Source organism: Thalassophryne amazonica, chromosome 1 (assembly GCF_902500255.1).
Source record: "Thalassophryne amazonica chromosome 1, fThaAma1.1, whole genome shotgun sequence".
Lineage (NCBI taxonomy): Eukaryota > Metazoa > Chordata > Actinopteri > Batrachoidiformes > Batrachoididae > Thalassophryne > Thalassophryne amazonica.
The window spans coordinates 59575448-59600049 of NC_047103.1; the positions used below are offsets into that span (position 1 = coordinate 59575448).

Consider the following 24602-nt stretch of genomic DNA (forward strand, 5'->3'; position numbering starts at 1 on the left):
GTAAGATAAATTGCACACAAATTAAGCCACATGACTGCATAATCCAAATTTTGACTCAGAAACAATATTACTTGCAATAGGCACAAACAATTTTGATGCAACGAACAACTGACGCCAAGATACCGGGGACCAGATGACCTCACTGTTTAGGCCACGAGGTCATACAGTACAGAATTTGACCCAGAGTTAAATGGTGGGATTTGCCACTTCAGGATGTCTTGGTACCATTTACACTGTTAGGTGGCCTGTCACTGATTACGCCTGACGAATGACATGGTAGTCAATAATCTATCAAAATAGAATGATTGATCACTTCCATCTTATATTAATATTAACCCTCATATGCTAAATTGCAAGTTCCAGTTATATTTAGTTGTGATTTACTGTGTTGAAGGTATTTCTGTGTAGGCTCTCAGTTGTCCAGGTGGTTTCCATAGTATAGAAGCTTAGATCCCGCGTCAAGCAACCCAGTCCAGTCGAAGATTCAAGCTTCTCTACTGTGTTGAAGGTACTCAATCGCTATCCCCTATACACTGAAAAAATAAATATTGGATTTACATTATTTTAACATGTGCAACCTGTGTACCGTACATACTGAAGCCATGTTTTTAGCAGATCACAATAGCTTAATATAAGTTTCTTAGCTAAACCACCTGGACCTAGGGGAGGTAATGGTCTAGTGGTTAAGGCATTGGGCTTGAGAACAGAAGATCCTCGGTTCAAATCCCAGTCTGACTGAAAAATCACTAAGGGCCCTTTGGCAAGGTTCTTAATCCCCTACTTGCTCCTGGTGTGTAGTAAGCGCCTCTGGGTGAATGTGAGACATTATTGTAAAGCGCTTTGAGCGTCTGATCCAGATGAAAAAGCGCTATATAAATGCAGTCCAGTTACCTACAGGCTTAGTATCTCTTATTTACCTGTTTTACATGCTGATTTGGTTCTCTGTGTTAATCAAAGCAATCTATGTTTGTCTGTTTACCATAACAAGACAGTATAAGGTATGATCTTGCGCATGTACAAAAAAATTGCAAAGAAGAAGAAGGAAGATAGAAGCTAGTGGTTGTAAAACACTGATTGGAAGCTCTGTAAGAACGCGGGCAAGTCCAAGAGTCTCAATTCTGGCTCGGAGTGCGGCGCCCCGTGCGCCATTGTGGGCTGTCCTTAAAGCTGTAGTAACACTCCTTATTCTCTGTGAAGCCCGAAAGCCAGATAAATTTTTCGAATGGTTTCCAGCTGCCTGTCTCTAACAGTTTCTGAAAAAATTCTGATGGAAAAAAGCCCAAATCATTCCGCCATTTCCTCGCAATGAAACGACGACGAGAGGGGTGGACCAGTGCTCACTCAAAGCCTGCCCACAGGCGAATGACGCAACCGACAGGTGTGGAAAAACTCACGCATGCGCACAAAGGTTCAAGCTTGGCTGACGTAAAAACATATGAATCAAATCCATATAGTTTTTGAGAAAAATAAAAAGGTCCGTTACTTTTCTCACAGACCTCGTATACTTCATTTAACTGCTCAAAGAAAAAAAAAAACAGCAGTGAGATTCATGCCAGTAATGTCTGAAAGGAAATGCTTTGGACAAAAACTACAGATTTTGTTTATTCCTATTCATGTCCAGAGATCAAGGATCCACCATGTAGAATTTATTATGTCCAAAGTTTAAGGATCCAGTGACCAATATCATATTTATTTACTTTAAGACTCAATAAAATGTTGTTCAATTTCAATTCAATTTCAATTGAATCGGCTTATAAAGCGCCAAATCACAATAAAAGCCATCTCAAGGCGCCTCACATAGAACAGTTCAACATAAAAAATTTAAATAAATAACTAAAAAAAATCAAATACATAATTAAAAACAGAAGTAAAAGACTAAAACAGATAAAAAATAAAAACTATTCACAAGAAAGAGAATAAAAATAGGCTTTAAGTCTTGACTTAAAAATGTCCACGGACTCCAACTGCCTCACGGTCGCAGGAAGACCATTCCACAGAGCGGGTGCACGATAAGAGAAAGCTCTTCGTCCCACTGACATAGAAAACCTGTAAAGCCTATTTTTAGTACACAAAAAATTCACAAGAGGTATCGATAAGGGAATTGATAAGGAATCGGATCGAAAGAGGAATCGATAATGGTATCAATATCGATAAAATCTTATCGATACCCATCCCTAATAAACACAGGGGCGAAGTCGAGGATCACTGACATGCCAGTCTGCAACATCAGCACTGGCGAGGTGATTTTCGATACACTTGATGAAGTTCTGAGGTATGTTTTATTTTGTTCATTATATTTGATTTATTTTTCATGTTTTTATTAATGTATTTCCATTAGTGACACACAGTTCTTGTTTCTGTAAAAAATAATTAAATTTGACACATTCAGTTCTATAAAATTCAGCTTGACGCATGAATACTAGATCTCTATTGTTTGAAATTCAACTGTGGAGGAAATACTAATGATCCTGACTTTAATGTCATTGTGGCAACTCATAATATGTGGACAAAAACCCAGTTATGTGATACCGCTATGCGGTTGTGTGTACTGTAATAAAACTGACTTTGGTGCAATTTGGAGGTTATAAGGATTTTGTGTTGATTTTATGGATTTTCTCACTGGGTTATACAGGTGGACCCTCAAAGGGGTTGATATGGATGTCTGAGGTCACCAAAATGAACATCCTCCAGTGCCTGACTGCTCCTTGAAATCCTGTCCATGAACAACAGAAACAGGACCAGTGACAAGGGACAGCCCTGGCAGAGTTCAATACCCAACGGGAACAGGTCCAATGTAAGGCAGAGAATATGAACACAGCTCCTACTTTGGACATATAGAGACTGGATTATGTATTCCAGTGGTTCTGGTACCCCGTGCTCCCACAGTGCCCACCACAGGATACCTTAGGGCAGGGGTGTCCAAACTACGGCTCGCGGGCCAACTGCGGCCCGCGGTTCAGTTTTTATTGGCCCGCAGCAAATTCTGAAAATATAATTGAATATGGCCCGCACAAGAAGCTTGAGCTCAACTTTGTTGCACTTCTCAGTTTCAACACTAGATGGAGCCAGCGGCTGGCTCCAAACCAAAGAAATGCAAAATAGCTTGTGAATGTAGAAGATTTCAAACACGGTTGGGAAACGAGTATTTCTTCAAAGAAATCAATGGAAAGTGTGTCTGTTTGATTTGTAATGAAGATGTTGCTGTGATGAAAGAGTATAATATCCGTCGGCACTATGAGACCAAACATCAGAGCTACACATCCCTTACCAAAAAATAGTACTGGTAAGTATATAAAAAGTAAACTAGAAGTATACTTGAAACATGCTTGCATATACTACTTTTTGGTAAGGGATCGTACACCGGTGCCGAACAAACACACAGAAAGTCAAGCAAATGGCAGCTAGCCTGCAAGTTCAACAGCAGTTTTTTTTCGTGCTAACAAAATACAGGAAAACGCCACAACAGCAAGTTATGAAGTCGCTAAACTTATTGCCCAGCACGGCAAACCGTTTTCAGACGGTGATTTCATAAAGCAGTGCCTCATCAAAGTCATAGAAATAATGTGCCCAGAAAAAGTGCCGGATTTCAACAATGTGAGCTTACCCAGAAATACAGTGGTGCGGAGAATTGAGGACTTGTCAGCTAACTTGAAACATCAGCTGAGAGATAAAGCTTGTGCTTTTGATTTTTACTCAATAGCATGCGATGAGAGCACAGATGCCACAGACACCGCGCAACTGTTAATTTTTTTGTGGGGAGTAGATGATCATTTTTGCTGTACGGAGGAGCTGCTTGATATGATGAGCCTAAAAGGCACAACGACGGGAAAATATATTTTTGAAGCTGTGTCAGAGGCAGTTGAAAAGATGGGGCTTAAATGGGACAAGCTCTGTGGAGTAACAACGGATGGAGCTCCGGCCATGGCGGGTGAGCGCAAAGGAATGGCATCGTTAGTGTGCGCCAAGGTAAAAGAGAGCGGAGGTGAGGCTGTTAGGATGCACTGTATAATCCACCAAGAAGCACTGTGTGCCAAGACTGTCCAGCTGGGTGATGTGATGAACACTGTTGTAAAAACTGTCAACATAATTCAAGCTAGAGGACTGTACTACAGAGAATTTCAGGCTTTCCTATCTGATGTAGATGCTGAATACGGGGATGTACTCTACCACTCTGATGTGCGCTGGCTCAGCCGCGGCTCTGTGCTGCAGCGGTTTTATTCGCTGAGATCAGAAATCGACCAGTTTTTAAAAGAGAAGGGCCGACCTCTTCATGAACTAAGTGACCCTCTGTGGCTGGCAGACCTGGCATTTTTAGTTGATCTTACACATCATCTGAATTCACTGAACAAGAACCTACAAGGCAAAGAACAGCTGGTGCCACACCTGTATGCGCACATGAAAGTCTTCTGCATAAAGCTCCGCCTGTTTGCGACACAACTACGAGGCTTTAATGCTGCACACTTCCCTGCGCTGTCTGAAATCAAGTCTGCTTTTCCGAAGGCCGACCTTTCTGCTAAAAAGGAGAAATATGTGTCTGTGATTGCATCTCTCGTGACAGAATTCAACCAGCGTTTCCAAGATTTTTCTGTCATTGAAAAACAAATCAAGCTGTTCTCAACCCCCTTCCTGGTGGAAGCAGAAGAAGTGGAAGAGAGTCTGCAGTTAGAACTGATTGAAATGCAATGTGATGATTCTCTGAAGAGTCAACATCAGCTTCTCTCCCTCCCTGAATTCTATCAGAGTTTGGATAATGCCAAGTTTCCTCTGATGAGACGCCACGCAAAAAGAATGATGAGCCTGTTCGGCTCAACATACATATGTGAACAAACATTTCCTCTGTTAAATCAGAACAAAAGCAGACTGAGAACCAGAATGACTGATAGCCATCTCTGTGAAGATGGCTATCAGTCATCCTGGTTCTCTCCCTCAGCCCCAACCAGTCCCAGCAGAAGACTGCCCCTCCCTGAGCCTGGTTCTGCTGGAGGTTTCTTCCTGTTTAAAGGGAGTTTTTCCTTCCCACTGTCGCCAAGTGCTTGCTCACAGGGGGTCGTTTTGACCGTTGGGGTTTTTATGTAATTATTGAATGGCCTTGCCTTACAATATAATGCGCCTTGGGGCAACTGTTTGTTGTGATTTGGCGCTATATAAATAAAATTGATTGATTGATTGATTGATTGATTGATTGAAGTCCTTCGTGTCTCAACCACCAAACTTTCTCCTGACATGTCAGCCATCCTTCAATCCAAAGGACAGCATCACTGCTCCCACTGAGTGCAATGTTCTTCACGTTATAGGTGAGTTAGAAATACACACAGTATTCATGTGTCAATATGTCACCTAGTGTGTGGCCCGGCCCTTTGTTTATTTTTCTGTATTTGGCCCTCACTAAAAAAAGTTTGGACACCCCTGCCTTAGGGGACTCGGCAATACCCCTTTTCCAAGTCCATAAGACACATGTAGACTGGTCCCATCACGCTTCCAAGACCCTTCTAATATCCTTGCGAGGGTAAAGAGTTAGTCCACCATTCCACGATCAGGATGTAAAACTGTATTGTGCCTCCTAAATCTGGAGGTCAACGAACAGCTTAAGTCTACTCTTTATTACACTTCTCAGCCTCCCTCCAAAGTAACAGCACTCAGCCAGGGATTTCCGACACCCTCCTGCCACCTCTTATCCTGGACAACTCTGGAGGAAGAGAGAGTAGAGAGTCCAGCCCCTCTCCAGGAGTTTGGTGCCCAAGCCTGCACTCTGTGTGTTGGTGAGCCCAATTATTTCTAGTTTGTATCGCTCAACCACCTACACAAGCTCAGGCTCCTTCTCCACCAGAGAAGTGATGTTCCACATTTCAAGAGTCAAATACCATCACCGAGTGTCAGTCCATGTGGGCATATGCCCCGTCCAGTGCCTGAACAACAGCGCACTAGACCCTTCAGACTCTCTTTATGGGTGGTGAGCCCACGTGAAGGTGACATCATGTTATTTTGTCAGGCTCTGCCTGACCAAGTCCTATGGTTGGAGACTCAGCCACTGGGAGCTCGCCTGAGAGCCCCCACCCCCCAGGCCTGGCCATCATAAGCAATTTCTTTTAGAACTAACTCTTGGCAAATATTAATGTATTTCTGGGGAAAACAGTGTATTTCATGTACACTTATACCTAGAAACAGACTGAATACCTCTTAGAATCTAATGTAATCTGACCAACTCATTCGTACTTCCTCTATTAGAAAGAATAAGGAACTCTGAGTTTTTTTTCCTCATTTTGAAATAGCAACAAACAAATAATGTTAAAAGACACCCTAGCTTTCTTTCTAAAACCCTTTGTTTTCTGGATAAAGGCTCAATCCTTTGGATTGAGAGTGACTGACCTCTTACATCTACATGTACAAATAAAATTCTGGAACTATTATTTACTTCATACTGCCACATCATCACTTTTTGTATATCGTTTAACATGCAAATGCAAAGGCAGCTATTAGTTTGTCCAGCTTGGTGCTGCTACTCGTGTCCTTGAACAACACACTGAACTCTGAAATATCTTAATATTAGTGCTCATTGCTCCCTTTGACCTCACGCAGAATATGACAAAGATGTAGAAAAACAACATACAGCACAAATTCATGATTTACACTGTGATGTCAATCCACCATTTGTCCAATATTTAACTTACCTGTCAGTGGAGGAGGCAGATTGGTTGAGTTTCCTTTGCGACATATGTAACCGAGTTTCTTGTTGCAGGTGGTGCTTTCCCATTTGGAGGCTTTACCAGCATTTAGTGTTGCACAGTTAACTCCAGGAACTGATGATGGATGGCCTGTAAGAAGGATACAGTATTTGTTCATAATGAGTATCTACCAGGGTGCTCCAACTGTAAAGCTTGTCACTGCATAAACAGTATTTACTTTAAGAAACCTGCTGGTTGTAGTCCAGTCAGGAACACCCAGTGTAGTTCTAGATTACAATAAGTGCAAATGCGCTCTTGTCACAGTGTATTACTGTGTCCACCTTCACTAACCTGGCACCCAATTTAAATATCTGAATGGGTTTCCATTGCTCCACTGCCATCCACTCTGAAAATCCAAGCTGTTCAGTCCAATCCACAGAGACGTCCCCAAAGTACTGGTCAGTCCTGTGCCGAAAACACCTTATGAATGAATGAATTCAATGATAGTTTAATGAGGCTGTTTATGGGTGAAACTGGTTTGGTACCTGAAATGTACGACTGCTCGTGGAGCTCTACGATGCTAAGGAGGTCAGCGCCCTGCTGCTGGCAGCTCTTCCTGGCCTGAAACCAGGTCAACACTGATTGTGCATTCCTCTGGTACTGGACCCCTGTGACTGGGTCAGTGTCCCAGTCTGGGGTGGCTGTATAAGAGGAATGGGCAAGCACAATAATATTAATAATCAGCATGATTAAATTCATTTCTAAACAGAGATTAAAGTTTTTGAGAGATTACGGAGTTTCAAGGGTAATTGTAAATCAAGTCAAGTCAAGGAACATTCGTCAGTGCCATGTGTTGCTGCATCCTCAAAATTACCCAAGCAGGCAACCGGTCCAGGCCTACTTTCTGAAACTAACCATCTATCGCCTGTAGCCAGGTGAAATGTGGGTGTCCCCTTGGCCTTCGCCAGCTGCTGAGCCTTCATCAGCTGCTACTTCACCATGCCAGTTATAGTCCTCAACTTAGTCTCCATAATTAACCGCTCTTTTGACGCAAAGTCATTCCAACAGTACTCAAGGATCCCTCAAAGAGACCAAGTACCAAAGAATTCCAGTCTTTACCTTATGTCCCTGGTTAATGTCCAGTTCTTACAACCACACAAGAAGACAGGAAACACCAAGAACAAAGACGTGGACCTTCATTCTCCTGCAAACACATGTGCATCGCGAAACACCTCTGTCCAGCATCCTCAAGATTCCTTAAACCAGAAATTGAAAATATCTGAAAAACCTTCATCTTTGCTTGAAAGAGATTCTCTGACATGTTTTGGGCAATTGTGGATTGACATGTCTTACAAAACAGTAAATTTGATCTTATTTTCTTTAGCAGTCCTATTTCTGCCTCCATAGGGTGTCAGGAGAAGGGCAAGGGCGTGAGGGAAGGAAAACAAATGCAGTGCTGTGCTGATGACTAAAATGTAAGGAAGTGTTGGAGATCAGAAACCAGACTTGTTCAAAGCTGACCTCATGGAATAAATGTCAGGATGTCATGTGGTTTTAGAACTAATACCTTTTGGTTGGCCGATTATAATTTCCAACATTTTTGTGCGCCCCTTTCACATGTAATTTATCTACAGATTACGCATGTGCACTTGCACTTTTCATGAAAATCAAACCATTTCAAACCAAAAACAGAGATAAAAAGCATGGCGTTTGTTTTGTGGTGAATTACTTTAAAGTTATGTTTTTTCAGTATATAAGTTGCCCATGTACTACCTGACAACTTATATACAACGCGTATAAAAACATGTCTGACAACAATAATCCAATCACAGATAAGTTACTTACTGCATACACAATAACTTTGTCAAGTGGTATTCCTTCCAAAAAAAAAAAAAAAAAAGAATTAATAAATGTATTTTTAAAGTGAATGCTACAGAGAGAACCAAGCAGTTTTGTATCACATCCATAAATACTCTGTTAAATTAAAAAAGGTGAGTATAGACTTATGAAGGTCATGTCAAAGAAAATAATCAGAGGAGCAAGTTTTGTTTTTTCCATTTTGCATAGTGAGAAAAAGTTGAATTGCTGGCAAAAAAAAAGTCAAACTTTAGTTATTACTGTCAGACATAACAAGCAAACAAACAAAAAAAATTCAAATGAGTATTTATAATTTTTGTTTATTTTATTTATGTTTATTTATTCCATCAATCCACTATAACAGAGGGTGGTGGCAGAAGTAGTTAGCATAGTTGGTTTCAGTGCATAAGGTTCCTGGTTCAAACCCCACCCCTGCCACATTTCTCCAAGTAATGTGGAGTTGCTGTTGTGTGGGCTGCTGAAGAGGAGGTAATGCTGGCCCACCACCAGATGGCGTCCTGCCATGCTGGCACCTTTATGCCCTGCAGAGGGTGCACAGACCTGTTGGCACTACCAGGTGCGCCCCCTTAGGCCGTCATCAGCTGTCACTCTTCATCTCATCCATCACTCCATAAAAGCCTGGGAGAGACACCATAACTCTGCCGAGTTATCAGCTTACCATACAGGTAAACCTACTCAGCCGTTTTGTGCCGTACGCACATTCATTGTACTGAAGTCTTTGCAGCTGTGACTTATACTTGCAGCTTGTTGCTGGGTTTGTGAAAGTTGGAGGAGTCTCCACTCCTCACTTCTGACTTACTGAGTATAACCATTGACACTGCACGTTCTCCAGTTTTTCCTCTGTACTCTGGGCGTATCTGAATTTATTCGCTCAGGAGGATTACTGTGTTTTTGCTGACTGTTTGCTGGGTGTACACACACCCACCTAATCTGTTTTTGCTTCTGCCAGCAGTACCGGTCCGACATCCTTGAGCGGTGGCCACCTGGGGTACCAGGACTTGGCGGTTCTGGTGTGTTGCAGACTTCCGGCTGGTGGTGGAACTACGTGGGTCCCGGCTCTTCTCTGGATAGGCGTCTCCTACCATCGGGCCTGCCCATGTGTCACCATTTGTTACTTAATTGGACTTTGCATATTTGGAACCCTGTTTGCACTTTTGCATAATAAATTGTAATTTATTGGAATTCCTATTGACCGCTCATTTATGCCCCCTAACGTGGGTCCGTGCATTCCCTTTCAATAGGATAACTCAGCCACGTCATGGACTCCGAGGGGCGTTTACCACCTAATGACCGATCAATGGAAGTGCAAGGTGCGCAGGATCCACCAGGAGGATCGCTGGGTGAGCTGCAGCACATTCTGTCTAACCTCACTGTTCGGTTGGATTTATTAACTGAACAGGACGCTCACCTCAGCCGTTGGATGGAGGCTCTCACCGCGCAGGTAGACACGCGCGTCAGGCACGGCTGCAGCCACTCCCCCTCCAGTGGATCTGCCGCCAAACAGAGCTAATCCAGTGGTCATTCAGAGGTCCCCCCCTCGTCGCCTGAAGCTTACATAAGTCCCCCGGAACCGTACGGTGGTTGTGTTGAAACGTGCGCAGACTTTCTGATGCAGTGCGCGCTTGTTTTTTCACAACGGCCCATTATGTACGCGTCAGAGCACAGCTGGGTGGCTTACATGATTAACTTACTTCGGGGCAGAGCATGCGCTTGGGCTACGGCGCTCTGGGAACGAGATTCACCGGTCCTCTCTACTTATACTGAGTTTATAAGGGAGTTTTGACTGGTGTTCGATCATCCCAATAGAGGCGAGGCCGCTTCTAATATGCTGCTGTCAATGAGACAGGGACGACGGAGGGCAGCTGATTACGCAATCGACTTCCGCATCGCGGCAGCGAGGTCCGATTGGAATTCAGTCTCACTCCGCTCCGCCTTTGTAAATGGGCTGTCTCCGGCCCTAAAGGAGCATCTGGTGGCTAAGGATCAGCCGCTGGATTTAGATGGGCTTATCGTTCTAGTTATTTGTCTTGACAATCGGTTAGAGGAATACAAGCGGGAGCGAGACGAAGGGCATGGCCAGGTGCGCGCCATCCCTCTCCCTTCCATGTCTGAAGCAGCGCCGTCCTCTCCCCGCTCCAAAGCCAGAGCTTTCTGCATATCACCAGCTCCCCCTGCTGACGAAGCTATGGATAAGAGCAGGGCGAAAATGAAAGTAAAACAAAGGAGGCTGGCACATGGAGAGCGTGTTTACTGTGGCTCGAATGAGCAGGCGCAGAATAAGGGGCTGCAGGCGGTTAAACACTAAAGCTCAACCTTAGAGACTGGGCTAAGAGTGAGCCATACAAACCACACGGCTGTCCCACGCAAATGCGCACAACTCCCAGTCACAATCCTCTGTGGGGATTTAACCCTTACCGCTTCAGCACTGATTGACACAGGATCGGAAGGGAACCTACTGGATAGTAGGTGGGCTAAGGCTGTAGGGCTCCCTCTGGTGGCCGTTCCTTCACCATTAAAGGTGCGGGCGCTAGATGGCACCCTACTACCAGAAATCACACACCAGACACAGCCTTTAACCTTGGTTGTCTCTGGGAATCACAGGGAGGAGATTGTGTTCTGTGTAACACCTTCTACCTCCAGGATAATTTTGGGCTTTCCATGGATGGTAAAGCACAATCCCCGGATTGATTGGCCGTCTAGAGTTGTGGCTCAGTGGAGCGAAACCTGCCACTGGGAGTGTTTAAGATCCTTGGTGCCACCTGGTGATGAAGTTAAAGAGGAGGTCAGAGTCCCCCCAATCTCACGGAGGTGCCGGCTGAGTATCATGACCTTGCTGACGTCTTCAGCAAGGATATGGCACTCACCCTGCCCCCGCATCGACCATATGATTGTGCCATTGATTTGGTTCCAGGCACTGCGTATCTGTCCAGCAGACTGTACAACCTCTCACGTCCTGAACGTGAATCAATGGAGACCTACATCCAGGACTCATTAGCTGCCGGGCTAATCGTTAGGTGCAGGTTTCTTTTTTGTGGGCAAGAAGGACCGCGGTCTCCATCCATGCATTGATTATAGAGGGCTGAACGAGATCACGGTTCGCAACCGATACCCGTTACCTCTATTGGATTCAGTGTTCACCCCCCTGCATGAAGCCAAAATTTTCACAAAACTGGATCTTAGGAATGCTTACTACCTAGTTTGGATAAGGAAGGGAGACGAGTGGACGACGGCATTTAACACCCCCTTAGGGCACTTTGAGTACCTGGTCATGCCGTTCGGCCTCACTAACGCCCCCGCTACATTCCAGGCTTTGGTTAATGACGTACTGCGGGATTTCCTGCACCAGTTCGTCTTCGTATACTTGGACAATATTCTCATCTTCTCCCAGGACTTTGAGACTCATGTTAAGCATGTCCGTCAGGTCCTTCAGCGGTTATTGGAGAACCGGCTGTTTGTGAAGGCTGAGAAGTGCGAGTTCCACCACACCTCTCTGTCCTTCTTGGGGTTCATTATCTCCTCCAACTCCGTCGCACCTGATCCGGCTAAGGTAGCTGCGGTGAGAGATTGGCCCCAACCGGTAAATCGTAGGAAGCTGCAACAGTTCCTAGGGTTCGCCAATTTTTACAGGAGGTTCACTAAGGGCTATAGTCAGGTAGTCAGTCCCCTTACAGCCCTGACCTCCACCAAAGTCCCCTTCACCTGGTCGGATCAGTGCGAAGCCGCGTTTAGGGAGTTGAAACACCGGTTTTCTACTGCGCCAGTTCTGGTGCAGCCCGATCATAGCCGCCAGTTTATTGTTGAAGTGGATGCCTCTGACTCAGGGATAGGAGCCGTGTTGTCCCAGAACAGGGAGTCCGATAGTGTTCTCCACCCCGTGCATGTTTTCCTGCAGGTTAACCCCCACTGAACGGAACTATGACGTTGGCACTCGGGAACTCCTGGCTGTGAAAGAGGCCCTCGAGGAGTGGAGACATCTGTTGGAGGGAGCTGTGGTCCCGTTCGTGGTTCTTACTGACCACCGGAACCTGGAATACATTCAGACCGCCAAGCGGCTGAACCCCAGGCAAGCCTGGTGGTCATTGTTCTTTGGCTGCTTTAAATTTAAACTCACCTACTGCCCCGGGACTAAGAACGTCCGGTCTGACGCCCTGTCCTGGGTGCACAAAGAGGACGTTAAACAGGCTGTTGGACCCACCTGACACCATCTTGCCGGAGCCCACTGTCGTTGCTACCCTCACATGGGATGTGGAGGGAGTAGTCAGGGAGGCCCTGACCCGACACCTGGATCCAGGAGGTGGACCACCTAATCGACTGTACATGCCACCAGACGCTCGGACTGCCGTGTTGGACTTCTGTCACAGTTCCAAGCTCTCCTGCCATGGGTGCGAAGGACCATGGCAGTGGTTCGCCAGCGGTTCTGGTGGCCGTCAGTCGAAAATGACACACGGGACTACATTCAGGCCTGCACCACCTGCGCCAGGTGCAAGGCTTCTCACCAACCAGAGAAGGGGCTCCTCCAGCCATTGCCTGTGCCTTGTCACCCCTGGTCGCACATAGGATTCGACTTTGTCACAGGCCTCCCTGCATCCCTGGGAAAGACAGTCATCCTGATGATAGTGGACCGGTTCTCGAAGGCGGCCCATTTTGTGGCCCTCCCTAAGCTCCTGACTGCCCTGGAGACTGCGGACCTCCTGGTCTACCACGTCGTGCGTCTGCATGGTATCCCAACGGACATAGTGTCAGACCGTGGTCCTCAGTTCTCCTCGCAGGTCTGGAGGAGTTTCTGTAAGGAGCTGGGGGCCACAGCAAGCCTGTCGTCCGGGTACCACCCCCAAACCAACGGTCAAGCAGAGCGGGCTAACCAGGACCTCAAACAAGCCCTGAGATGCGTCACATCCGCGCATCCGATGGTCTGGAGTCAACACCTGGCCTGGATTGAGTACGCACACAACAGTCAAGTGTCGTCCTCTACCGGCCTCTCCCCGTTCGAAGTCTGCCTAGGATACCAACCGCCGCTTTTTCCTGCTGTCGAGGGAGAGGTTGAGGTGCCCTCAGTCCAGGCCCACCTCAGAATGCCGTCAGGTGTGGAAGAAAGCCCACTCTACTCTCCTGAAGGCCCGGACGCGGTCTAAGGACCACGCGGACCGCCGACGAGCCCCGGCCCCTGCATACCAGCCCGGGCAGGAGGTGTGGCTTTCTACTAAGAACATGCCTCTGCAGATGGACTCTCCAAAGCTAACTGACCGTTTTATTGGACCATTTAAGATTGTCAAGGTGATCAGCCCATCCGCGGTGAAACTGCAACTCCCGGCATCACTGCGTATACACCCTGTCTTTCACATGTCCCGGATTAAACCACACCACTCCTCGGCCCTCTGCCCCCCTGGACCAGCGCCACCTCCTGCCCAGATCATCGACGGGGAACCTGCCTGGACTGTCAAGAAGCTCCTGGACGTACGTCTTCGGGGCCGGGAGTATCAATACCTGGTAGACTGGGAGGGGTATGGCCCAGAAGAGCATTCCTGGGTGAAAAGGAGCTTTATTCTGGATCCCGCCCTCCTGGCAGATTTCTATTGGGAGCACCCAGACATACCGGGGCAGGCGCCAGGAGGCACCCGTTGAGGGGGGGGGTCCTGTTGTGTGGGCCACTGAAGAGGAGGTACTGCTGGCCCACCACCAGATGGCGCCCTGCCATGCTGGCACCTTTATGCCCTGCAGAGGGCGCACGGACCTGTTGGCACCACCAGGTGCGCCCTGTTAGGCCGTCATCAGCTGTCACTCTTCATCTCATCCATCACTCCATAAAAGCCTGGGAGAGACACCATAACTCTGCCGAGTTATCAGCTTACCATACAGGTAAACCTACTCAGCCGTTTTGTTCCGTACGCACATTCATTGCATAATAAATTGTAATTTATTGGAATTCCTATTGACCGCTCATTTACGCCCCCTAATGTGGGTCCGTGCATTCCCTTTCTCAACAGTTGCGTCAGAAAGGGCATCCGGTGTAAAACTTGTGCCAAATCAACATGCAGACCCACCTTGGATCTGCTGTGGTGAAAACAAGGGAGCAGCCGAAGGCACTTACTTTTTATGGTCTACTGTAACGTTGTAATGTTTTCAGTTTGTATGAACACAACCACCTCTTTCAAGCTTATGTGATTTACAAATACATTTTCTTCAAAGTCCTTATATTTATTACCACAATATTTAGGCACTAAAGAAGAATAATTTCCTTGTTGCTAAAACATTCTGAAATACAATTTCACCAATTTATTGACACAACATTTTGTGTCAATTAATTGCATGCATGCTTTGATTTGTTCTCAAAAGTTAAACTTTAATCTTTGATTTCTGATTGCTGACATATTGTCAAAAATGTATTTCAACTTTATACTACTTACATTTACATTTATTACATTCATATAGTGCCAAATCACAACAAAGCTGCCTCAAGATGCTTCACACAAGTAAGGTCTACTACTTGGAATGCAAACTTCAAAATCTCTCTTTTTTCCCGTTAATGTACCTTAATTCTCTGTCATAGCAAAAGACAAAACTGAATGTGAAGGAAATATTCAAACTACTGGAGAAAAAACAAATAACAAAGAATATTGTTTTTGAATGGAGTCAGACTGGTTGAACACAAAGACATAAATATTGTTGCCATTTTTTGATTCAGCATGTTTTTGTTTTCTTTTATTTAATTTGACCCTTAAAGGTCCTGTAAATAATTTACTGCCAGTCCATGTCACTCTAAATCACCAACATCTTAGACCAAAACAGTGGTTTCCCTTTGGACACTCCTGCTCCTGCCTCCTCCGCATTAAGGGAAAGAAACGCAAATTCTGAGTGAAGTTGGAGATTTCTAGACTGTAGCTACCCACTGCTATGTTCAGTGCACAGTGGTATATGGCGTCACTATTGTCTCTATAAATGTGGGGAGGGGCAATGGTTTCACAAAGTGAGACTCACGTGCACTAAATAAGCAATATACAGGAAATGCGTAACAGAAAAGCTCAAATTAAAACACACGCAGAGAGAGTGTTGCCATGTTACCATTACAGCACTACACCTTTACACAGAAAATACTTGTTGACTGCTATATTTATGTGTAAAATGCTAATTATTAGACCTTTATTTTTTTGTGCATCTTTGGCACAGAGATAATCCCATAGATTTTGGCATCTGAAGGTTTATATAAATCAGTGATTTCAAATGAGTGCAAAAATATTTGGTAAAGTCACTTACATGTGGTGGGACAAAAGCCCCACTTTTGCTCTTTATTGTAATCTGTTTCTGTTGCACACCACAGGTGTCCATCTGAGCGGCCGTCCACGGTGCATTCAGCGTACCACTTCTCCGTAAATTTAAAGGGAAACTGACAAGGTTTTCCAAAGGCATTGCCTCCTATTGTGAAAATCTCTGAAAGGACAACAGGATTATAAAGATGAAGCAAGCAAAGCCAGTCAATAAGAGCAAAATGTTACAGTTCTAATGTATGTCCAGCCTTAATACACAGGCCAGATTATTACGTATTATTATTATTATTATTATTATTTATTATTCGTGAAGTAGCCACATTTGTTTCATACTAAATACTGCTTTGTAAATCCAACTCTGTGGTGTACTGTCATGAGGTTTATCAGACAACATCTGTTGTTCAATTCAAAATATCTGAACACATATTTAATAAGGTTGACCAGGGGCCTCATGTACGAAGACTTGCATGGATTTCCTACTGAAACATGGCGTACGCCAAAACCCAAAAACTGGGGTAAATACAAAATATCCAGATATATCAAAGCATACTTACGCATGGATCCATGCACGTTCCATTTGTACATCCCAGTGAATGTGGATTTGAGCGCACATGCACACGCAACAAACTCCACCCTGGCCACGCCCCATTTAAATATGCAAATTCTTGTAATTAGGCCCTGGAGCTGTGATTCTGCACGCTGTCACATCACACAACATGAACACAGAAAAGAAATTATAACAAGTGTGTGCTACAGATGACTGGAAATTACATGGAGACACGCAAGGACAGTTTATTTGGTACCCTGTTAAATGGAATATAATCATGTAAGGCAGGGGTGCCCAAGTTTGGTCCTTGAGATCTACCTTCCTGACATTCTTAGTTGTCTCCCTGTTCCAACACACCGGAGACAACTAAGAGTGTCAGGAAGGTAGATCTCGAGGACCGAACTTGGACATCTCTGATGTAAGGAAAAATGTTAGTGGGAGCGTGTGTATTAGGCCATAAACGCTGTCAGCTCAGAACAGCGCACACACACACACACACACTGAAGCTACCACTGACAGTGTGTGACATTCACACATTTACACATGTGTTCATTGACAAATACTGAATACAGGGAGCCAATCAGTTAACTCACTTGATGCCATTGACTCTAAAACGTGTCTTTTCCGATAGTAATGCCCCGCGTTAAAGACGCGTCATCGAGCCAATTTCTTTTCTTCTCTTTTCTTTTCTTGTGGTATGTTTGTTGTTGACATGGACATAGAACTCATTTTTCTATGGGTCTTGAAAAAACACTCAAATGCTGAAGAAATCCTGGCACTGGGATGTTCTGAACTTTGAAAATGGCTGGCACTCAATGAGTTAAGAAGCTCTGCTGCTCCAATCTCAGTATCAAGAAAAATAAAACACATTAATAACAAAAAACATCTTTCAATGTGCACATGCCCTAATGTGCCTGTGCTGGTTTTCATTCAGAACAATTTCACGAATAAACTATTTGCCCAGCAAGCAGCTACATATTGTGCACCGTGCCAGCCTCCAGCCTGATGGGCATTTGCCCATCACATATGATGTGAACATTGATGGAATGAAATTGTTTCCTGTTAACAAAAACAAATTCATCATGTGATGGCGCCTTTATGTGTGCAGTCAATAGCTCTGACTACACTAACGAAACCAGATCTTTCTGCAAATTGTGCTTTAAGCTTGGAATGTGATGTACCTGGATGACATTCAGATGATTGTGTTTCACACAGCTGGCATGGCTTGGCTCAAGGTTGACTGGCACACTCCTGAGCAATCGGCCAGTTCAAGCTGGAATGCTTCTGTTGCCAGGACGCACAGCATGGTCAGCACCTGTGTGGACTGTATTGCGCTCTGGGCCAGCCACAGTTCTGCATGCAACTGCAGTAACAATGGCCTTGGTAATCGAAATTGGCTTGAGCCAATTATTGTCATTTGCAAGTTAATCCTTGCGTTACCAGAATACACGCTTATGTCGGATTGCACCATTTGCACAGACCTGGTGCCAGAAAAAAATATTAAGGGGGCAATGAGTTTATCACAGGGGGCGGGGTCGTCGCCCCCCCCCCCCCAAAAAAAGTGTGCACTGGAGGGGACGTGCTTCTGAGCATGCGTAATGAATTGGGTGCGCTCCTGGAAAGCTCGTGTATTTAGGCTACACCGTTGTAAGAGAGTGACTAAGAGTAAAGAGTTATGACAGTATTTTTTTAATTATTATTTGAACGTATAGACCCTCGATCAAGTGATCTCCTGCATACCACACAGAGCTGGTGTTCTGTCGAGATGAGGTGCGCCAACGTTCAACATTCTGAGCTGTGACGTACGCGTCGGACCAAAACACGGAAGACTCGTGGTAGAAACCACTGATCTCTACAAAATGGACTGGTCCAATCCATTTTGTAAAGATCAGTGGTTTCTGCACCAATCCGATTGGTGCAGAAACCACTGATCTGTACAAAACATTAACGTGTGACAGGACTGCTCATTTATAGAGCAGTTTTCTGAAGAAAAATAATTGGAAATGTTTTTTGTTGTTGTTTGTTACCTCAAAATTTCTGATTACTGTTAAAAAAAAGTTTAGAACACTTGTAATTAAAATAGCTAAATAAATCAATAAATGGTTCTTTAGAAACCTTTCATCTGTAAATTAAAACCACCTGTTATTTCAGATTAGATCATTTCTTGTTTCACATAAGGAACCTTGGACATTTATTTTTAGACAAATAAAATAACATGGAAACTTGTACATTTTTTTAAGACTGGTAGATTATTTATATCTCATTTCAACCAGAAAAACAAACACTAAATAAATACAAATGTTTATTTTAAATGCAACAGGAAATAATTTAACAATGACTGCAGTGTGATTGTAAAGTAGGATTTCTGTGACATAAACCTCATGGTGTTTTTTTTATATATATATATATAGTCATTTAAACTTGTAATTTCGTCAAAATATGTAACTGCCTTTAATGTTATCAGGACAGTCATTTCTAAAACATGAATTTGAGCACAATAAGTGGAGAGCTTCTACCTGTGCAAATATCTTTTGACTTTTATTTGTGGACATTTTTAATGATCCGTTCATTTATTGTTAAAATATAAAATGAAACAGCTTTTTAAAAAATAATAAAATAGTTGCTGTTGAAAGAGCCTTTTATTTAGAAGCAGGTGATGGTCTACTGGATTCTTGGGACCAGATGAAAGTCTCTTCTGCAGCTTTGAACTCTGGTGGTGTTGCTGAAGACACCTTTGTCCTATTTTGAAGAGCAGAGATGTTTTCTTTCGACTCGACTTCGTGGTGTTCAGCTCATCAATGGAAGTTTGGTTGTCTGCACAGCAAATGTTCCTGATTGGGACAAATAAAAATATTTCTTTAAATATAAAAACACTAAACAGTTTATATATAAAAAAGGGAAAAAAACGGAAAAAAAAAAACGATGGAAAAAACAGCTGAAAAAATAAGTTATTTAAAGTTGAGCTTTTGTGGTGTCTGAAAAAAGCTGTAGCTTTACTTGGTAAAAATAAGAAAGACTGAACCATCTACAAATTAAAGCGTTCACTCAGATCAACTGTGCTAAAAAGCTAAGCTAACGTTAGCCGATCATTAAACCTTCACAGTTCAGTAAATGTCACATTTTATTTTTACATTATTCTCACCTCAGTAAAGCTGCAGAACTAAACTCCGTTGGGCAAACTGGGACTTTGCATATATCCAAAAAGTGGGAGATTTCGGACTGAGTGGATTTGCTCCATCACCCCGGCTGCCTGCCTCACTCTGCCCAGTGATGATGCCTGAAGGCCGGCTTCTCCATGCAGTTCGGCCCGCTGTCGCGGTTCGATTGATATCCCACCAAGTCGTCAGTCCTCCCTCGGTCGGCGTCACTCCGAAAAGTAGCTGAAAAAAAGCTTCTCCCAGCAGGGTAATAGGAGAATCGTTCTACTGCTGTTTTTTAAAGGTTTTTGTGGTTCAGGCGACCCAAATTCAAGATGGCGATCGCTGAACTTTTTTCAGTTTGTGGAAACAGCCAGAGTGTGACCTGGCTGCAATCTCTGCCCTCTTGCTGCTTCTGTAGCGACGCGTCTGACGTCACAACGCGTTGGAAACACACCGGCCTGGCGTTACGAAGCGTTAAAGCGTCGCGCTGAAGCTTGCAGTGTGAAAGGCCATTGACACTGCTTGAATAAATCGAGCTTGCCCTCTGCCGCACTGACAAGCGCAACCCTCAACCTATCAAATTGCTTGAACACAGACACACGCCATATCCGTTTGTTGTAAAATTAATTACTTTAGTTAATTAATTTGGTTTATTTGTTAAATACGTGATATTATTGAATAACTAATACTTTGCTATATTTTCCAGTATTTGTTTTTCTTTCTTTTTTATTTTTATTTTTTGATAACTCTAACATCCGAGGGGGTGAGGTTGATGACGTGAGGGGGTGTCGCCCTCAAATGCCCCCTCATAGCGCTGGGTCCGCATTTGCAAGGTCCTCTAACAACATTAATGCAGCCAATGTTGATGCCATATTATGCATCACTTTGCGCATGCTTTTATGTCCACCCATACAATTGCAAACACGTGGGTGTGTTAATTGTTCATCAGTGTGTCTCTGGTGTGCACATCACACTGAAGACATCTTGTTTTCACAATATTAACGGTTCCCAGCAACACCTGTATGTGTCAGCAGTGGAACAATAGCTGTTGAAACGTACATACACCAGTCAGGATTTTTGCATGGCACACCACACATTTCCACAGTCATTTCACTTTTGATACATCGGAACGTTGGCATGGAGAAGGACGTACGCCATGTTTTTGTGCATACGCACGCTTTGTACATGAGCCCCCGGGTGATGGAAACAATCTGTGTATCAAACATGGTCAACATTTGCAAGGCTAAAACCATTATTCCAGATAATGAAACCCTCGTACATAAAATAACATACAGCCCCAATTACAATGAAGTTGGGATGTTGTATGAAATGTAAATGAAAACAGAATACAATGATTTGCGAATCCTCTACAATGTATATTCAATTGAATACACCACAAAGACAAGATATTTAATGTTCAAACTGATAGACTTTTTTGTTTTTGTGCAAATATTTGCTCATTTTGAAATGGATGCCTGCAACACGTTTCATAATGTGATGCACCATACAGCACCATACTATTTTGTTTTTTAGTAATTGATACGGTGTGTCTGGAAAGTATTCACCGCACTTCAGTTTTACCTCATTTTGTTATGTTACAGTCTTATTCCAAAATGGAGTAAATTAATTCTTTTCCCTCAAAATTCTACTCACAACAATCCATAATGACAACATGAGAAGGTTTTTTGTTTATTTTGTTTGTTAGTTATTTTTTTAATTTTTGCAATTTTTTTAAAAATTAAAAAAGAACTAAGAAATCACATGTACATCAGTATTCACACCCTTTGCTCAATTCTTTGTTGATGTGTCTTTGACAGCAATTACAGCCTCAAACCTGAGCAGTTTTGTCCATTCCTCTTTGCAGCACCTCTCAAGCTCCATCAGGTTCGATGGGGAGTGTCGATGCACAGCCATATTCAGATCTCTCCAGAGATGTCCAATCAGATTCAGCTCTGGGCTCTGGCTCGGTCACTCAAGGACACTCACAGAGTTTTCTTGAAGCCACTCCTTTGATGTCTTGGCTATGTGCTTAAGGTCATTGTCCTGCTGAAAAATGAACCGTCGCCCCAGTCTGAGGTCCAAAGCGCTCTGGAGCAGGTTTTCATCCAGGATGACTCTGTACATTGTTGCATTCATCTTTACCTAAATCCTGACTAGTCTCCCAGTTCCTGTCGCTGAAAAACATCCCCACAGCATGATGCTGCCACCACCATGCTTCACTGTAGGGGTGGTGCCTGGTTTCCTCCAAACATGACGCCTGGCATTCACACCAAAGAGTTTCATTCTTTGTCTCATCAGACCAGAGAATTTTGTTTCTCATGGTCTAAGAGTCCTTCAGGTGCCTTTTGGCAAACTCCAGATGGGCTGCCATGTACCTTTTACTAAGGAGTGGCTTTCATCTGGCCACTCTACCATACAAGCCTGATTGGTGGATTGTTTCAGAGTTCATTGTCCTTCTGGAAGATTCTCTGCTCTCCACAGAGGAATGCTGGAGCTCTGACAAAGTGGCCATTGGGTTCTTGGTCACCTCGCTGACTAAGCCCCTTCTCTGCGATCGCTCTGTTGAGAAGGACGGGCAGCTCTAGGAAGAGTTCTGGTGTTTCTTCCATTTATGGATGATCGAGGCCACTGTGCTCATTGGGACCTTCAAAGCAGCAGAAATGTGTCTGCATCCTTCCCCAGATTTGTGCCTTGAGACAATCCTGTCTCAGAGGTCTTCAGACAATTCCTTTGATTTCATGCTTGGTTTGTGCTCTGGCATGCACTTTCAACTGTGGGACCTTATGTGTCCCACAGTCATCCCCAGACTTGTCCAAGTAAAATTGGCTGTGAAAGTGAATTAGTTGTGTTATGCAAAAAGGTATAATTATGCAACCCAGTATTTTGGATTTAATATTTTGGTATTGTTGTATACCATATTGTAGGGATTTGTTTTTCATGCGAGTAAAAAGGCGATAATTTTTTAAATTTTAATATCAGTAAGTCTGAATGTTTTTTTTTAAATGGCATGAAGAATTTAAAATGTGTAAAAGCAGAGGACAATTATATGGTAACAGAATTACCATGACAGCAAATACGGCCATATTTTAGTTTACAGTTAAAATGTTGCTTGGATTCTAATTACATTTACCGTAGAATTGTCCCAGAATATGATTACTTTCATTATACATTGTATGGACAAAACGTTTATATAAATGATCAAAATCAACCTTAATATTAATGCGTTAGTTTTGTCTACTTGGTGTCTTAGCTGATCTTTGTAGTTCTACTATGTTTGTTGTTCTCACGGTGCATTTAGCTTTAACATCCTGATGACAACTTAAAGACGAACACTGAGCTGCTTTGGCAAATCTAATTAACAGTTTATTGTCAATATGAAGACTCACAATCATTAAAAAGCTAAATCAAAAAAGCTAAGTTTTGATTTTTGCAATTTGCAGACTCTGGTTTTGTTCATTGTCCCTTGTAAATGACATAATGACAGCAACAGCATTTTTTAATTTTTTTTTTTTTACTTTAACATTTTGATTGTGCTGATGAATTTTGAAGCTGTAACATGAATTATTGCATGTTACACACAGTTTAATATTCTTTTGAGATACTTTTACTTTCAAAACTAAAAGCTGGCATCCACTCTTTGAATTTAACATTCCCTCATCCAGTTGGAGAATATGCACATTACTGTAAAACACTGTTGTGAATATTTGTTAAAATATTTCTAAGAAACATTTTCAAATAATTCTACCTTGGTATCCCTTGGAACAAAGATCATTCTGAGTACCAAATATCTTCCATCGACTCCAGAGTCCCGATCCCGTGTAGACCATTATGTTCCTCTCGTTGTGGTTGCCCCAGTTGAAGTGCAGGTCCTTATCTTTGAGGCCAAAGAGCGTCTCGTTTTTGCATTGCCAGTGCTGGAGTTCACTTGTCTCATTGCATTCAAACAGAAGCACCTTCACCCAGTCTTTGATCTCAGTGGCTCCAACGCACAGCTTGAGGGACAGACTGAGGAGGCGCGACTCCGAGGCCCAGCGGAACTGCTGCTCTTTAGCATGAGGATTACATGGGGCCAGCGTCAGTGAGGTGGCACTTTCAACCTTTACGCATTTGTTGTGGTCCTGGTTGAAAATCAAGAAGGAGCTGCTGTCTGGAGCAAAATGATTCAAAGCTCATTACTGCCATGATATTAAGTTGCAATAAAAGAATAACATGTAAAAGGTTTGTACCTGTTTCAGCAGTAATGGACGGGACCTGCAGTTGACAGAGGACCACAGCAAAACACAGACGTGCCAACATGATCTTTTTGGGTAAAGTTTGCAGTTAGTGGTGGAAGAACATGTTAGAGAGTCATCCAGTCAGGAGGAGAGCATTCTGGCATGTGTGAAGGTGTGTGACACGGACACATGGTGCTTCCCTCCCTTAATCACACTGATGGATATCCTGTCACATGGGGAGGCAATGATGAGTCAACAGCAGCGGTTTCTGCAAGCTTTCACAGAACTAATGGTGGCAGCGAGGAGTTGAGAAATGGGACACAAGCAGCCTCTTCATGCAGGAAACCGAAACTCGGAAAAAAAAAAATCGATTAGTGTCCAGGCATCAAATACTAAATAAACTGGAATGATGACTTTTGGAAGCAGTGTTCAACATACCATGTTTTTCCAAGGTCATTATATTTCCTTCATATGATTTTTTTTTCCCAATGCACAGACAGCAGGCCGTCACTATGTGTGGGGAGTCAGTCAGTCAGTCAGTCAGTCAGTCAGTCAGTCAGTCAGTCATTCATGCTTCATTTCACTTGTCAACATAAGTTCAGTTGTACCAAACTTGGTACATGCATTATGCATATTGACCCCAAGATGCTAAATGGTTTTGGGGTTAATGTGTCAAGGGTCAGTTTATAACGAGTATACTTTGTAAAAATCTTGTGAGTGCAATAATTTCTTTCCTAATTACACGATTGTCTCTTACGTGTGTTAGGTATGGTAACCCCAGAAACCTATTGATTTTGGGGTCAAAAGGACAAAGGTCAAATTTACTGAACTGTACTTTCTAAAAGCTTTCTGCAGAGTGGCGGCACTTATCGGTGGTAAACTTATCAACATTTGCCCAG

The 24602-nt window shown here is 43.5% G+C and overlaps 1 protein-coding gene across 1 annotated transcript in view; it reads right to left on the reverse strand.

Moving 5' to 3' along the window:
* LOC117510874 (macrophage mannose receptor 1-like) overlaps positions 1 to 23893 on the reverse strand; it is a 57268-nt gene extending 33375 nt beyond the window's left edge. Inside the window, exons 1-6 of the mRNA XM_034170769.1 lie at positions 23716 to 23893; positions 23235 to 23636; positions 15792 to 15965; positions 7208 to 7363; positions 7014 to 7127; positions 6669 to 6812 (exon numbers count right to left, since the gene is read on the reverse strand). Coding sequence (XP_034026660.1) covers positions 6669 to 6812; positions 7014 to 7127; positions 7208 to 7363; positions 15792 to 15965; positions 23235 to 23636; positions 23716 to 23785 — 1060 coding nt within the window. The 5' untranslated portion in view covers positions 23786 to 23893. The remainder of the gene's footprint in view (positions 1 to 6668; positions 6813 to 7013; positions 7128 to 7207; positions 7364 to 15791; positions 15966 to 23234; positions 23637 to 23715) is intronic.
* Between the last annotated feature and the right edge of the window lie 709 nt (positions 23894 to 24602).